Genomic DNA, 16,271 nt, shown 5'->3' with positions numbered 1-16,271 from the left:
CCTCTGTGTTACTGACATGGCTCAACGGTCAGTGTGTTTAAAGCAAGATATTGGGTCATCATCCTCTCAGAGTTGCTAGGCTTTACCTTCCCGTTGGTCATCTCTCTGCTCTCCTGCTCAGCTTGCTGGTCACGACTCGGCGCCTGTCTGAAGTTGAACAGATGCCAGAGCTTGGTTGATTCCTGGAGCCTTTGAGTTATTGCCAGTTATTTGTTGTTGTGATATGAAAGAAAAGATGGAGGAAGGGAAGTGGAGGCTTTTGCTGAAGTAACTTGGCAATCAAATATACGCTTAGAGAAGCCGAGTTAGTTTAAACAGAGTCAAAAGACTGAAAAGAATGGCTTACATAATTCCATTGTTTTTAGATGTCTATGGTCTGAAATACTCGAGTGACTGAGTGTTTCATTAGCCACACAAAGTCTGGCCAAAACTCTCCGGCTAATGCATATTAACTTGGCTACAGTAGCTCGCACAACTCAGTCATTGTCCAGCCAGAGTAATTTCTTTGTGGCCGCTGCAGTGCAATGAATGGAACCAAAATGTAGCCAACATTGTTGTTGTTTTTCATTCTGCAGGAATCACTTTGATTTAACAACTATTATGTGTCTAAGGGGTTGAAAGGAAGTTGAGGGACCAAGTTTTGTGGCCTGTTGTTCTTTGTATTTGCAGACCTCCCAGAATCTGAGGTTATAATGCGTCGCCTCCCCTCTGTTCGCTCACCCTTGTTGAGCCTTTGGCTTTGCAGGCTGTGGTCATGGCATGTCACGAAAGCTCAAGGTGGCCCATTGTCAGGAGACCGTTTAGCGGCTTATATAACATTTCAGCATTTTCCTCCATTTCTCTAGAGTAAAGTTAAATGCTGAGCTGCTCACACTGTCAGCAGCGATGCTAAATACTGTGGAATTAGCGGTCATGTGTCCGTTGTTTCAACTGTCACTGAACTCCTGACTGCCAAAAAAATAAATAAAAAATCCCCTCCTCATCGTGATGCTTTTTTTTTTACAAAGTACATCTGTACAGTTTAATGCTTCACATCGCATTTTTTATTGTCAGTGTCAGAAAAGCGTTGGTTAACATTTTATTCTTTAAGGATGTACTTAGTGGTCGTGTAGAAGTGGACAGCCTCACATAAAAGGTGCTGGCAATGTTTACACCTGCAGAATATTACATCTCTTTTATTATAATGCGAACACCAACACTGACCACAGCTTGGAACAACTATATAATTGAATCAAGACTTCTTTGTATTCTTTGTATTGTATTAGAAATGCCTTGTGTCACCTGTGTCTGGACGGAAAGTTTGCAGTTGTACCCACTGCAAAGACTACAACCAACGGCCAGCTGCCACATATGTTTTACTCCTGCCTGAAAGGAAATAATTCTTCATACTCGCAGTGGTCGGTATTCCTCATTCAAAAGGTGAAGCTGGAAGGGCTACTTGTAGCTTCTAAGACATAAGTAAGGACCAGCACATCCTACATTGTACCTCTAATGCTGGGAGGTGAGGGATGGCTACCAGCTGCTGTAGAACTGGCCACTCCTGAACCCTGCTGATCAGTTCGTCTACCTTTCTTGCAGTCCAGATTGTCATGTTATGTGAAAATATTTGCATATGGGAATGTTTCGATGAGATGAAAAAAAAAAAAAACGAGCCTTCTGGGTCCCCTTCTACTTGGCTGCTTTACTTTAATCACTTTGTTTCTAATTTTGTGGACTGTTTTGCCAAGCTGAACAGCCAATTGGAGAGAGAGGTCTTCCTTCCTCTCTGGCCGACTCCATCTGTAGTTTCTTCTGTTGTATGGTTTGCCTATTCCTGGTTCTGTGTTCACAGGGACATTCAAGTTGATCAAGTTGACATATTTAACGGGTTGTACACAAGAAATAAATGATAACACTGAAATTACTGCATTGGAAAGGGTTCTGTCCTGTAATGGTGTTACTTTATGTTGCCATGATTTATCAAGATACAATCTTAAAACTATAGGGTGCTATTCACAAGAAGTCACTGGAAGTCTTTTAGGATAAGGACAAACTAAATGCTTAGTTTGAATGTAGCCAATGCCGTAAGCTTTACTAAGTCATGTTGTCCCTCCTTAATCCCAGTGCTAATATGTTGAGGCCTGTCGGGCACTCTGGAGGGCCTCAGTGCAGCCAGCATGTGGATGTGTGTACACGCAACATTTGCATTGAAGCCATTTGTGTACTTCAGTTTGAGGAGCAGGAGGGCGGCAGGATGCTGTTGGCAGTCACCTGTGCTGTGCTGTGCTGTGGTGTGGTGTGGTGTGTTGTGAATCACCCTGTGTAATTGGTGGAACCCTTTATGTCTGTGTGTGCGTGTGTGTGTGTGTGTGTGTGTGTGTACTTAGTTGCAACACGGGCCCATCCCAACACGTCTGGCCCTGCAGCTGCAGCAGAGCTAATTTTAGCCCAGGATGTGCGTACGCCTCAGTTCCCCCAGCCAGGCCTATGAGAGACGAGGAGAGGATGAGGGAGAAACGATAGCTAATTTTTCACTTGCTCTTTGTCTCCTCTGTTCTGTACCTATGTTTTGTCTCTCCCTGTTTTACCTACCTAACAATATATTTTGTTTGTCCAAAAAAAGTCGTTTTTGTGTCCACATGTCTTCAGGGCAGATTTACACAAGAACATATTGACTTTAGTCATTATTGCTGCCTGTTTACTCATCAAAAGTCTTTTCTGTTAGTGTCTTGCTGAGGCGTGCGCAACCGTCTGCCACTATATCTAAAACTCTATATGGTCATCATTCTGTAAGGAAGACTGGGTAATTGGGTAATTTTCCAGTGCACTTTTTGCTATAAATAAACCCTGTTCTGCTGTCCCTGCTCTGCTGGTGAGTGGCTGGCTGTTGTAAAGATTGACAGAGGCACAGGGAGATTACAGCAGACTGGTTCATCGTAGTCAGGTATTAGAGCTAATCCCTGTACCTAGGGAAAGTGTCTGCATAAAGAGTGCCCGGGCACGTAGCACGACAGCGTGTGTTTCATGAAGAACACATGTATCGAAGACTGAAATTCCCTCGGCTTTTTTTCAGATGTGTTGGAGGAATACTTTAGAAGCGAGGAAAACGAAACGTGTGTGTTTTCTGCTTACTTATGCATGTGCGCTGTGCTACTCTACGTGCACGAAAATAGCCTGACCTGAAAGAGACATGCCGTCGGACCAAATATAGGAATGAGGTACAACGATCGATCGCTGTATCCCGTGCAGGGTATCTCAGAGAAAAGGAAAATATGGCTCCAGAACAGCCTATTCTGATGCACTGATCAGTTACACTAAAATATTTTGTACAGTAGTCTGAACTTGAATTTAAGGCCTTCTAGGCTCACTTCAGTTAACTCGTCTAGTCTTAACTTATTGGAAATATAAAAATTGCTGGCATTCCTCCTGTTCTGTTTGTCTCTTTTCAATTTCTTTCTTGCAAAATAGGCTAAAGCAAGAGAAATACCTAAAGGCGTCAATCTGTTGTCATTGTTGTTGAAGATTTAGTCAGTTGTGGTCACATGGAGATGACTTAAAGGAAGAAATGGCTCAAACGGTGCAGGCACAGAGCTCGCTCAAGTTCAATAATTCATGGCTGGCTGAGCTAAGATGACCTTGAAAAATCCCCGGTGTTGGACTATTGAAACCTAGCACTGCTCATTTAGGGCAGAGAAGAGAAGTCGAGACAGACCAACACAAACCAATGTGTGCAGCCTCTATTGGGGCATTTCCTTTTTTCGTTGGTTTGTTCATGCAGAGTTTGGAAATCTCAGATTCTCTACTATCATCGATGAAGGGATGAAGTTCCATCACTGTACTTCATCTGTGCTCCTATTTGATTTTATATACCATATGGTCATTTTGGAGGATGTAGTTTGTGGTGCTTTTAAGCTGCATTGAATTAAACTAAATTGGACTAAATTGGGATTTGTCAAAATAATAGGAACAATTCAATAGTACTGAAAACCGCAGCCTCCAAGATGAAAACACGGTTGAATCAACAGCTCTTATTTATTTGAAAATGTTCTGAACACCCTAAACTTTATGATGCAAAGACTTAGTGCAGGACTGTTATAATAGAATGCATTTGTTTTGACGAGTGTAGCTAATAAACTGGCAAGTGAGTTTATGTTCCTCAGGTACTAAAAAAAGGAAGCATCTTGTCTGCCGAGAATAACTTTGTATGGCAATAAGTCATGTAGATACTGGGAAAAAAAACTGTGTATTCCACATATTTTGCTAATAATTGCTGACTTTAGTCTTCATTTGTTCTTTCTTGATTCCGTAATGTAAATGGCCTAGCACGGATGACAGTCTGGATTATAACTGCTGTCTCATGTGAAGTCGAAAATACATTTTCAGAAAATGACGATACTTGTGCGAGGACACATATTTACACGTGCACCCGGTTATCACGCTCCTGACTAATGCTGTGTTCTCATTTGCATCTGCTACAACAACATTTCACTGTGCTTTTTTTTTTTTTTTTTTTTTTTGCAAATGTTCCTACAGTCTGTCGGGCTGCGCTCTTGATTTTTTTTAATATAATTCGTGTCCTTTCTGTCACGTGGCAATGCTCATCAAAAATACCCTTTTTTTTTTAAATGATACTGGTTATGGTTATGGCAGTTGCTACTCAACACTGATTCATTCAGCAGCCAAAACGGCAAAGCTGCCAGCTCTGGCAGATGAAATGTTTAACTGTGTCCCAAAAAAAGAACTAATACAAGCTCGTTTGCTTATAACATGTAAATACTGTCTGTTTCTACTGTAGATAGTAACAGAGACGGACTATTAAACTTTTTCTACCACAATTTTGTCTCCCCTGCTTTGGGTGCAGCAGTGGTAAAGAGTGTCTCTTTGTATTTTGCAGGGGTCTAACCTTGTGCTTGTTTACACTGGTTTATTGAGTCTCATAGTCACAGGTACTTGTATGAGTCATGTGTCTGCAATGAATGATGAGTATTGTTAGGTGTTTGAGGGAGCCCTCACTACAGTACTCACTTGAATGAACAAACAGCTCACAGCTGCTGAGGTGATAGATTTCATGCTAAGGTTGTATATAAAGGTTATATACAGGTATCACCTGTTTCAAATAACTTTATTTTATTGACACTCTCGTAGGTTGTTCTTTAGGCCACGTCCACACGTACGAAAACGGTCTTTTCCCTCTCTGTTTTCAAGGGCATCGTTTCAAGAAATATCCGCGTCCACACAGATCCGTTTCAGCACGACCGAAAACGCTACTTCATATTCCAGGCTTATAGGTGGCGCTGTTTCAGTTTCATAAATTCACCAAAAACAGAGAGGAAGAGGCGGAGCATGCCCATAAAGCTTGAGCGCTGTTTACAAATCGGCTTTAGAAGAAACCAAACTCAAGGAGAAATGATATTTTGCCCATGTAACCCTAATAGGCTCAATATCTTCTCCAGCAGGAAAACTAGCATGTAGTCCGCCATTGTTGTTGATGTTGTTATGAGACGTCTTGCGGGAGGTGGAAGGCTGCTCGGGGGTGTGGCGATGACGTCATCGTTTTCTCCGTTTGTGTCTGTCCACACAGAAACGCAAGAGGTGCGTTTGCGAATTTCTCCACCCTGGGACCCGTTTTCAGAAAAGTGCGTTTTAGGGCAATGCGTTTACAGGATACGTGTGGACGATCGGCCAAAACGATGCAAAACTTCTGCGTTTTTGCGTTTCTGTGTGGACAGGCCCTTAGTTTACCACCTCATCTCTTCTACAGTTGAGCCTCATCAAACAGGATTGCATGGTAAACACGCATACACTCAGAGACCAGCAGTGTGGTGTTAGTATAAATGCTTGTTGCTCTGTCATAGGACTGAGTTGATTAGTTTTTGTCTAAAGAGCACGATGATTAGCTTCCTGCGGCTGCCGTTAGCCTCGTATGTCCGGGCGGAGGAGAGGTGACTGCGTGGTTGAGAGTGAATTCATGACACACCCACACACATAGCAGCCTTGATCAAACATTGAAGATAATCATCTTATCTTGCAGTTTTGGAGTTTAGCCCTGACTTGACTGTTTGCATTCACCAGCTTAGCAAGTGCAGTACTTATTCCAGTATGAACGCAGCTATAATCAAGAGTGTGCTTGGTGAACAGTTCCTTCTCCTCCCTTGTAACTGTTTGTGCGAAATAATGTAGCCCTCAGTATCTGCATGGCTGGGCTGCTCATTGGCCTCAGTTCTCAGTTAATCATTGGTGTACCAAATTCCTTCTGACTGAATAACTTCAGCTACTGGTATTCACATCATTTTAACAACCTTAGCAAGTAACATATAAGTTACTTCTGGTAAACGTCTGCAGATTCCTTTTACATTGAAGATGATGACCCAAAATAAACTATGATCAGAAAGTGTCCAGAATCTCAATTTACTGCCGTATACTGACTAAACTATTGTGTGTTTATTTTATTGAGAGTAGTGAGTGAATGAACAGGACGTGACTTGGGACACGGATATATTTTTTTCACTATCCATTAATCGGTCCAAGGTCCACCAGTGTGAAACTAGGGTCAGTCTTGACACAGAAGCTTTGCAGTACATAGTTGAACTTGAAACTAAGCTCACAAAAACACTTGCTGGATTTGTTTTTACCCTGTGCACTGTTCAGCAGTGTGTTAAGCAACGTGATTGTGATATGGGGTTTGAAGTCCCGTAAACAGGATGGGTCGGCACTCTCCTACTCCCCTGTGAGCCCCCACCACAGGACAATGAGCAGGTCCTGCGTAGAGGAAGAGCGTCCCTTGAAGGAAAGTTGGCTTATTGTCATTTTGCCCAGTTTCATTCAGTGTAGGAGATATTTAACAGTGGCGACCGGCTGGAGAGCACCGGGGACAAGCAAATGTTATTCAAAAGTATGCGGCAGCCAAATATAGTTTCTTAGAACCTGACAAAAGGTCAGTATTTTCATTTCAGCTGTTGTTAGTAACATATTGACACTGTGGCTAGTTAATGGGAAAGCTCTAACCCATCTGTCTGACTTGTGATACAGTTTCCCATGTCTACGGTTCAAATGACACCGGTCTGTTTCACTTGCGTGCCTCTCTGATATTCACTGAAGTCAACAAGGAGCCATTATGGTTCTATATACCTGCTTGCAAGAGTTATATGGGACTTGGCACTCTCTTTGTGTCTGGGTGAAACGAGCTTAGTCAAAGTTTAGATTCATGCCAGGTTTGGGTGCATTGGTACTGTAAAAAATATTTATTTATAGAACTGGATGGAATGTCAGTTTCCGACTAATCTGACAAGTGAAAGTGCTGATGAACCTGTCTGTGACGATTCCCAGTTATACAGGATGATGGCATATTTTAAAAGGAGCTAAAACAAAGGGAAATGGACTATCCAATCCCAACCCAATCTATTGGCATTCTTATTTATTCGCACCATTACCCAAATGGCCTAATATATCCCAAACTGTTCAAGAAAGCCCTATGAGCCAATGACCGTCAGGTTGATTTCATGTAATTGAACCGAAAAAAAAATCTTCCCTTCAGACCTTATTTTGTATTTTATATGATTTTGTCATTAACGTATAATGTAGTTATGCTGCAGATGTAGTATTATTCATAACTCGTGCCTCTCTCTCTCTGTATCCACTCAACCTGGAGCCACGGTTACCCTGAGCACTGATGAGTCATACTGAATGAGCACACTTTATCTGGCAAAGGAAAATAAATACCTTCTTTCAGTCGAGAGTATGCACATCAATTCAGACAAATGGAATGGTGATTATCTTGCACTCTTCGCGATGAATTGCTAATGTAAGATTCATTCAGATAAACACGAGGCTTCAAAACACCTAGCGGCGAATGGAGCGCTCAGTGATGTGGCACCGTCAGCTTCTCAGGGACATGCGGCAGTGCAGTGTGGGCTCTCTCCGCACAGCATCTTTTTTCTTTTTTTTTCTTCGTGTGTGTCACTGAAGCCTTGATTTATTCCGTCCAATACTGTAGATGCTATGGGTGTGGATCCTCGTGATGCATTTTTAGGAGGCAAGGACAACAAGTTGGCCAGCTGACTGTTGCTATGCAACAACAGGAAACTTGAAAATTGAGTCCTTGTGCTGTGACTCAAAATAACCTTCCAAATGAAATGTTTGGTTGGGAAAAAATGCATAGTGTCCATTATAAGACAAAATTACATTTTGCATTCTGCATGCCTCAGGCAAGGCTTCTCTACCCTGGAGCAACAGCTTTCAAGATTACTCCGTACCTATTAGAGGATCCTAGTACTGTTGTAGCAACCATCTGTTGGTTTCTAAGTCACTGTGTTGTTCGGTGCTTTGTTTGGCTTTTGCTAGCAGAATTTCCCTTTACAGTGAAATAAGATCCGTTCATACTGTGAGTTGCCGTTTGAAGTTAATATGTAAAAAAATCTACCTATATTTAGAGCTGCAATGATGATGATGATAACTGGCGTTCCCAGCCTTATATTATTGGGAATCAAATTTTATGTGCTTAAGAGTGTTTTATTTTCTAACAAAACAAGACACCTGTGCTCCAGGATTCTGTGATGGTTTTCGCATTAGCTTTCAGAGAATTCACCAATTTACTGAGCAAGAAACAATATAACTTAACATTAGTTATTGTGACATGAAGATGACCGGTTCTTCCCTTGATGATCCGATTGATGGGTCCTTTTGTTTTTTTTTTTACTTGGTGTTGCAGGTGACCCTCTGAGAGCGACAGATGTGTGGCACTGTGGAGAACCGTTTGCCTCTCCCAGTGGAGATTTGAGTTCTGGGACACTGAGGTAAGCACAAGGGGATTTATTTGTTTTTTTTAACCCTAAAAAAAAAAAAGGATCTCATGTACATATATACAATGTTTAACATGTTATTTGCCTTACTAGATTCTGTCATTCATTGTCTTTAACCATTTCTCAACAACATACAACTCAACGAAACACTTTTTCATTCACTGCTTCTTATAGCAGTTTCCACTATCACACTAAGGTTCATATGAAGGTGAGTTTTGCTTTGTCTTCTTGAAGTATTTTTTTTATTATTCTCAAGCTCTGCTTCTTCTGCTCTACATGTAGAATCTGCTGATAACAATACACAACCTGGTCTAGTTGTTCGATTGAAATGCAGCGATTGACATGTCCTTTCTTCTTCTTATTTTTTTCTAGCAACAATTCCCAAAAAGTTAGCTTCAGATTAATGTGACATTTTTATGGAAACATGGCTACTGGCAGGGATGTGAACCATCAAGGAAAATACCTGCAGTATGTTGCATTTTTCTTCAGAAATATTTTGATATGCACTAATTCGTCCATTTGTGGAAGTTTAGGTGTGCATACTATTGGCCTTGAGAGACGGAAGCATTATTTTTTCAGGTCCCGTCCCGTTCAAGATATCTCAGGAACATCAGTCAAAGCGCCCTTGTTCATATTGTGACCCAAGAATGAACTGAACAGAATTGGGTGGTCAGCTATTGAAAATCTTTCCGCTGTTAATCTGACTGATATATAATTTTTCCAGATAGTTGCAGACGTTTTAACACAGGCACCCAATAAACAGCAGCTATAGCCATCCCGTTATCATGTGTCATCTCAGCTCTGTCCTCCCAGTACATCCTGTCTCTTTTCACTTACAACTATCTGATTAATTCTCAAAAAGGCAGAAAAATTACAAATAACAAATGCAATTCGCTGTCCTTTTCAGCATTATTGTGCTGTTGAAGATAGCACCTGGAGGATAACAACACATTTTGCCATATTTTTCATAATTGTGAAGGTCTATCGGTTCTCACACATCACTTACAGCACCTTCCTGTTTTTCTGAGAGCAGTATAATTGTTTTTTGGTTTTTTTTTATATTTGTTGTTGTATATTCGCCACTGTCTGCTAGTCACTTCACTGCTGTTCCCATGGTAACTGATAAGCCTGCCCCGCCGATGGAGAATTTCTGTGAGTCTTTGACAGTTTGACAAGCCAGAGGAAATGAATGAGTCAGCCTTTCATAAAGAGCTGAACAAGCGTACTAAATGGAGCCTTTCAATTCACGGACTCAGATTTAAGTAGTGTACTCACACAAGAAGGTTTCTCTAGTTCATATCTCCATCTGCTCTGAGCAGCGAACATGAGCTGTCTCTCCCCGCCCTGCAGCAAATCAGATATCTCGCTCCTTTGAGGCTGTTTTGTAACACTTTCATGCTTACTTGCACCATTCTGAGAGTCGTTGTATAATGGATTTGTTTCAATAACGTAAATTAAATAAAGTTCTGGTGTGAAATACTGGAGAGCTTCTAAACTATGTTTACTGAGTTAAGTAATCTGAGATTTTGCTCTTTAGTTCATATTTGAATATACTGTAGCTCCAAACTTATAATTGAGTTCTTTACTGCCAAAAAAGTAAGGAGGGGTACATATGTGGCTTTACTTTTATATAAACCATGAGAAACATTAAAAAAAATGTAAATCCAGAAAGAGTTCATGCAAATTTTATGGCCTGTAATGATGTGGGTTTAACTAATAAGATTAAACAAGGGTGTGTCCACATCATGGCTTACTGTGGGAGTGAGCGTTAGAAGTGTGCACATGTAGTCTGACAATGTTTCAGGCTTACAAGAAATAAGTAGTGCTCGCTAAGTCTCACAAAGTTAATGCATATTCGCAGTTTTGCCCACACACAGCTGTAACAGTATTATGCCTGACAGTCTGAATAATGGCTGCATAATCTCTGAGTTTGTTCACTTCTGTTAACTTGCACATGTTAGAAAGTTGACTAAGGACACTGACCTAGATACAGAGTTTATTTACAACGCTCCCCTCCTGTCACATGTCGCATGCAGCGGGAGCACGTTTCTCTGCCAGAGTAGGAGCATAAGACAAGGTGAGGAGTCACTTGGTCAAACCTTAGATGTGACATGAAGCTCTCACAGACTATATTTACAATCTAAACTTCTGTTTAGACTCACACGTGTACAAGAACAAAAATGACAGTACTGTTTAGTCTTGATTTATAAATCAGTTGCAACAGCAGCCTGAATGCAATGAATAAAAAATTCATTCATTTGACCTATCAAACAGAGCTCAGGATACATGAGCCATGCATTGACACCTTTTGGCCAATCAGATGAAGCCCCAGCTAGCCGTCAGCTACACTTATCAGTTTAGTGACTTAGTTAATCAGAATAAAAACCCAAACAGAACAAAAGTACTGGACCAAACTTGCCCAATAGGGATTCATGGGCGTAAAACTCTGAAAATCTGTTCAATAGGAAAATACTGGCATCTAATAACCACGTATATACTTGATTCGATCATTTCAAGGTGGAATGTATTATGTTCTGTTTGGACAGAACCACTTGGAATATGTGTAAAGTTATATACTTATTAATGTTTTGGGGCATGTCAAAACATATAACTTACCAGATAATTATATCTAGCTTTAACGGAAGCGGTTAAGTTAAAATATCTAATCATGGTGATTTCAACGAATTATTGTCCACGTAAACGTAGCCAGTGTTATTAAAAATCTCAGTTACTGTACACGTATAACCATATGTGTTACTGTGACGGTTTGAACTGACGGTTAAACTTCCACAGTATTAGAGAAACGGACTTGATGTGTTTAAGCATGCAGATAACATAATCACTGTGTGTTGGTCTTACAATCATCCAACGGACTCAAGCCTGAAATGTTAAGTGGGATTTTCCCACTTTGAAGTGATACTGGTTAGAGCTAATCCATAATCCCATCAAGTCAAACCCACAACAGTCTTATGAGCGGCACTGTTTTTCACACAGGTGACTGAAGTAGGAAACCAGACTCGTGTCCAAGAAGTCCTTGAAGACATTTTTTCCGAGATAAGACATTTTGAGAATGAAAACGATAAAACATATTTTCAGTAAATATGACAATGAATGAGTCAGCATGTAGGTTACAATCAAAATTTCTTTTCATCTGAAATTATGTGTTTGTATTTTTTTATTTAGTTGTTTAAAATTAATATTCTAGCTCAGACTCTCTTTGCATTTAACCAGTTTTCCCCATAATATCACGTTGACTTGTTATATGTTTCATTATTGGAGTGGAGTGTTACAGACCTGAGTGAACACTGTGACCTGGCTGCTTATTGAGACACAGTTATTCTCTGCCTCTGGCTTTACTAAAGGTTAATAACGGTAACTTAATCGCAATGGTCTTCGGTAAAAGGTGTTGGTGTCAAGTCATGAGAAAGGATGGCCTCAATTGTGAGCTGCAGTGTGCCTCTGCCATTACATAAGCATTGTTTATTTCTGCCATTTGTCAGCTTGGCTCTCTGGGTCCCTTGCAACATCACCTACAGTCTGTATCCAAACTGTCACTGAAGCCTGTGACTGTTAACCACCTCTCTCTCTCTCTCCGCCAATCCACTCACACTCACTTTCTCTCCCTCGCTGAGACACATGGCTCGTTCACAGCAAAGTTTTTTTTTTTTTTTTTTGTTTAGGATAAATAATGAGAAGATATTTTTCCACGGGATGAGCCGCAGTCTGACGGAGAATTGACTCGTTATTTTGGGCAGTTCCCAGAAGTTAATTTTAGTTGCTGGATACAGGGAACAGGGATGACGGTGTGCTTGAATAAAGTAGACACTGTCTTATAACTCATTTCAGTTTATTTATTATGAACAGGAAAATGTACATTCACATTTAGAAATATCGGAGCTTTCTCCAACTGAAAGTTATATGTGACGATAATTAAACACTCCGTTTTATCAAGCATGACTTTATTTTGCCTGATATAGTTTTAAACATCCCTCTTTCCATTCTTCAATATTGCAGTAGTAGTGAAAACAAAAATAGACTCGGGCTTGGCCACTTAACATATAAGTTGTCAAGTCAAAGCCCATGTGTCTCCCCTTCCTGTTTCATGTCTTCACTTATCCATTGTGACACGTGAGGTCTTGGAGGTGACTTATTATGCAACAGAGTGGCCACCATCAGCGCTTACAGAGGTGTAAAAGAACCATCATGCTGACTCCACACTGGTAACAAGCGTGGCCATATAATCGCACAGTGCCAATTCTAGTCTCATCGACAGTTACAGTTTCTTTCGATTTTTAATAACTGCTTTCTACACACTGGTTTTTAATTTATCTGGATCCTGAAACCGGCAGCTAACATGTGCTTGCCTTGGGATTTCAGAATGATGTACTGTTGAAACCGAGTTCAAATCGAAGGACAATTTGGTAATTATCTGCTGGAGTGAAGTGGTGCTTTTATGTGCTCATAAGCAGGACTGAGGATCACCCGCTAAACAGAATTTTGTTCAAGTCGTCTCTTTAAACGCCACAAGATGAACACGTGTCCCCCGAAGACCTTTTGCTCTTTTCAAATCCACCACTGGAACAAATGAAAGAAAACCAAATGTAACTTATGTAACAAATAAATGAGTAAATAGGGAAGTAAACCTAAAAACAACCGCAGCCTTCTTTTAAAGATAGTATTCTTTTTGCAGTAATGGGAAGTGAAAGACACATACTTATCTCCACGTGATAAATGATCTCACCTGCTGTTATGTGCTGCATTAATATCAAATGATATTCCCCTAATGGGTTTCTCTTCTCTTTTTCTCCCATGATCTCTCTGTCCACGGTCTTTCCGTGTCCACCAGGCAGCCAAGGGGGGGTCTCTGAGGAAGATGCTGGGTTCAGAGCGCGGTGTTGTCGAAGAATGGCTCTCAGAATTCAAGGTAAAGGCCCTCCTCTCCTCTGCCCTCGCGCATGAGTCATGATAATGAAATGTAATCCTGGAGGCATTCTTCTAAAGAAACCAGCGCTGTGGGTGTAACAGCTGTGATGAAGGAGCGCATACACGTGTGTGCGTGTCACCATTTAAGTTTTTTGTAAATGTAATTGAATGGTGTGAGGTCAGGTTAGAGCAACACCACTCAGTCAGAATTCATTTTAGATTTCGAAGCTCTATGTTTAAAGGCAAAACATAAAAGATATCTGAAGCACTCATTATTAAATGAATCTCATTATTTCAAACTCATGTTTTCATCATGAATAGTTTCAGTTTGCATACAGGTAAAATGTGAACAGGCTTTGCACGCAGCAAACTAGATCTGAAATAAGTCTTGTGTTATTACAGCAGTACAGTTCTCTCAAAACCTAATCATCTATGAAATAGACTCAAAACATGTGAACGGAGTTAGCTTTGCTTGTCTTTATCTATAACTCATCTTGTCCTGCTGCTGGTAAGTTGATTTACCAGGCAATGGAGTCTGAATGTGAAAACTGGTCTGAGTGCATTACGCAATAGATTTTGTCAATTCCAATATAGATTTAATTATGGCAGACTAATATTAGCTGCACCGGTCGATCAACCTACTCCTTTGATTAAGATAGAAACACACAGGAGTGGCCTGAGTTTTGTCTGTCATGTGAAACACAGTCATGTTCAAAGAATGAATCTGGAGATTTAATTTACAAGCTGACAATAGTTTAGTAAGATAGGTAGCTTCAAAATAAATGCAAACAATGCTTTTAAACTGACACCCATGTAAGTTTAAATTTATTGTTGATTTAACCGACTAGTTTTTCTTGTCCGTGACTCTTTGACGTCTGAAGCAGGAGAAAGAATGAAACAAGGGGAACCACAAGGTATCGGTTACCTTGTCCGTGATAAATCAGCTGATCCCGTGAATCAGCAAGTGTACTCGTAAAACGCCAAATTTAGAGGGAAGATGAGCTAAACACAAGGAATTATTGTGCTGTACGTTAGTGGGGGCGGAAGAACAGAGCACAACATTAGGAACTAGAGGAAGGAGGGAATAGGAGATTAGATGTGAGTGAGTCATGGTGAAAGCAGGAACATTGTGTTCTGTCCTCAAAATGACCATTCTGTCACGCTGAGAGGCGATCGCTGCCTTCTGGCCTTCTGTCATCTGCAAAACACACACCTTCTTGACCATTTGAATAATTCACCCCGGGATATTCTTAGCCCGTCAGACATCATCACCCTGTCAGTGCCTTTAAAGAGTTATTTTATTTATCAAGAAGTTATCTTTTCATGAATTAATCCTTTTCCCAGTCACAGATTTTGCTGATCTTTTTTTTTTTTTTTTTCACAAGATAATTTTAGATGTCTCGGAAGGAAAAGTATAATAATAAAATTGATGATGGGTGAACTCCTTGCAGGTGCTTTATTTAAAGGACTTTGCAAGCTGGCTCACTGTCGCAGCTTACTGTGTCACCTCATGTGAAGGCACAATATCTGCACTTCAACACACAACTCCAGGGAAAATTACACACAGGCCTAATTTGTCATGCATCCAGTCCTGTTTTGAAATGCAAACGTTGTGCGCCACCTCTCAACGATCATTTGTTTCTCCAGTCCCTACCAGAAACCCACATCCCCGGCTACGCAGGCAGCCTTCATCTAAAGAAGTCCCTGGTGCCGGCGCTCTACAGAGTCATCCAGGACCCCAACAACGAGGTGACAAATCCTAAGTGTCGGTCAATTTAGCTCAAGGAAACGTGATGTTCGTGACTCACATAAACTAACACACAACTGTGCCTGCAGTGTACACACGCACACTAAAGCACACTCTGTTGAGAGAATGATGGGCAGCCACAGAGGTTGTACCAGCGACATCACCTGTGAGATGGTACACGGTGTTCCCTGTACACACACACACACACACACACTTTGGAGCATCTGCTGCCCACACTGCTCACTACATTATTTTTTATATGGGTATACAAATATTTCCTGCACCGGCTAAAACAGTATTTTGGCCTTAAAGAGAACCTAACAGCTCAATTCTTGAGCAAAGTCCCGAGACGACCAATGACAGAGGACTTTAATTTCCCTCTAATGATACAGTGTGTGCCTCCAGATCTCTCTCCCCCAATTTTCCCCTCTATTTCACGGTCAGATTTGGGTGTCAAGCAGTCAGGATCTAAATTCCATTAGTGCTGTCAGTCTAGCTGCACAGTCGCATTTATGATTAGAGCAGAGATCCAGCAGGACTGTGTGTGTATGTGTATAAGATAGAGAGAGAGTATGCAAAGTTTGTCTAACTGCTGCATGTTATTATTTTTATTTATTCATTTATTTATTTTTTTGGACCGATGACATGAAGAGCATACGCCTTGCCAAGTTCATTAATGAGTTGCTGCTTATTTCCCGCTCAGCCACAGTCCAGCTCACACAGGCACTCTTACACAGTAGTGCTGTGTGTGCATTCACTTCACTGACCCCTCGACAGTGTAAACACATTGGCTCAGCTGGCTCCCGCGAGACTACATTTCAGTG

The 16,271-nt window shown here is 40.9% G+C and overlaps 1 protein-coding gene across 2 annotated transcripts in view; it reads left to right on the top strand.

The window, feature by feature from the left end:
* Nucleotides 1-16,271, top strand: part of LOC311488436 (hyccin 2) — a 41,819-nt gene that overhangs the window by 5,153 nt on the left and 20,395 nt on the right. For both annotated transcript variants that reach the window (XM_084545146.1, XM_084545145.1), the window contains exons 2-4: nucleotides 8,687-8,771; nucleotides 13,624-13,701; nucleotides 15,348-15,449. In XM_084545146.1, the coding sequence (XP_084401272.1) occupies nucleotides 13,651-13,701; nucleotides 15,348-15,449 (153 nt within the window). In that variant the 5' untranslated portion in view covers nucleotides 8,687-8,771; nucleotides 13,624-13,650. The remainder of the gene's footprint in view (nucleotides 1-8,686; nucleotides 8,772-13,623; nucleotides 13,702-15,347; nucleotides 15,450-16,271) is intronic.

Source organism: Chelon labrosus (genome assembly GCF_963514085.1).
Source record: "Chelon labrosus genome assembly, chromosome: 5".
Classification (NCBI taxonomy): Eukaryota; Metazoa; Chordata; class Actinopteri; order Mugiliformes; family Mugilidae; genus Chelon; species Chelon labrosus.
The sequence above is the reverse complement of the archived record's forward strand: the minus strand, read 5'-3'. Positions and strand labels throughout refer to the sequence as shown.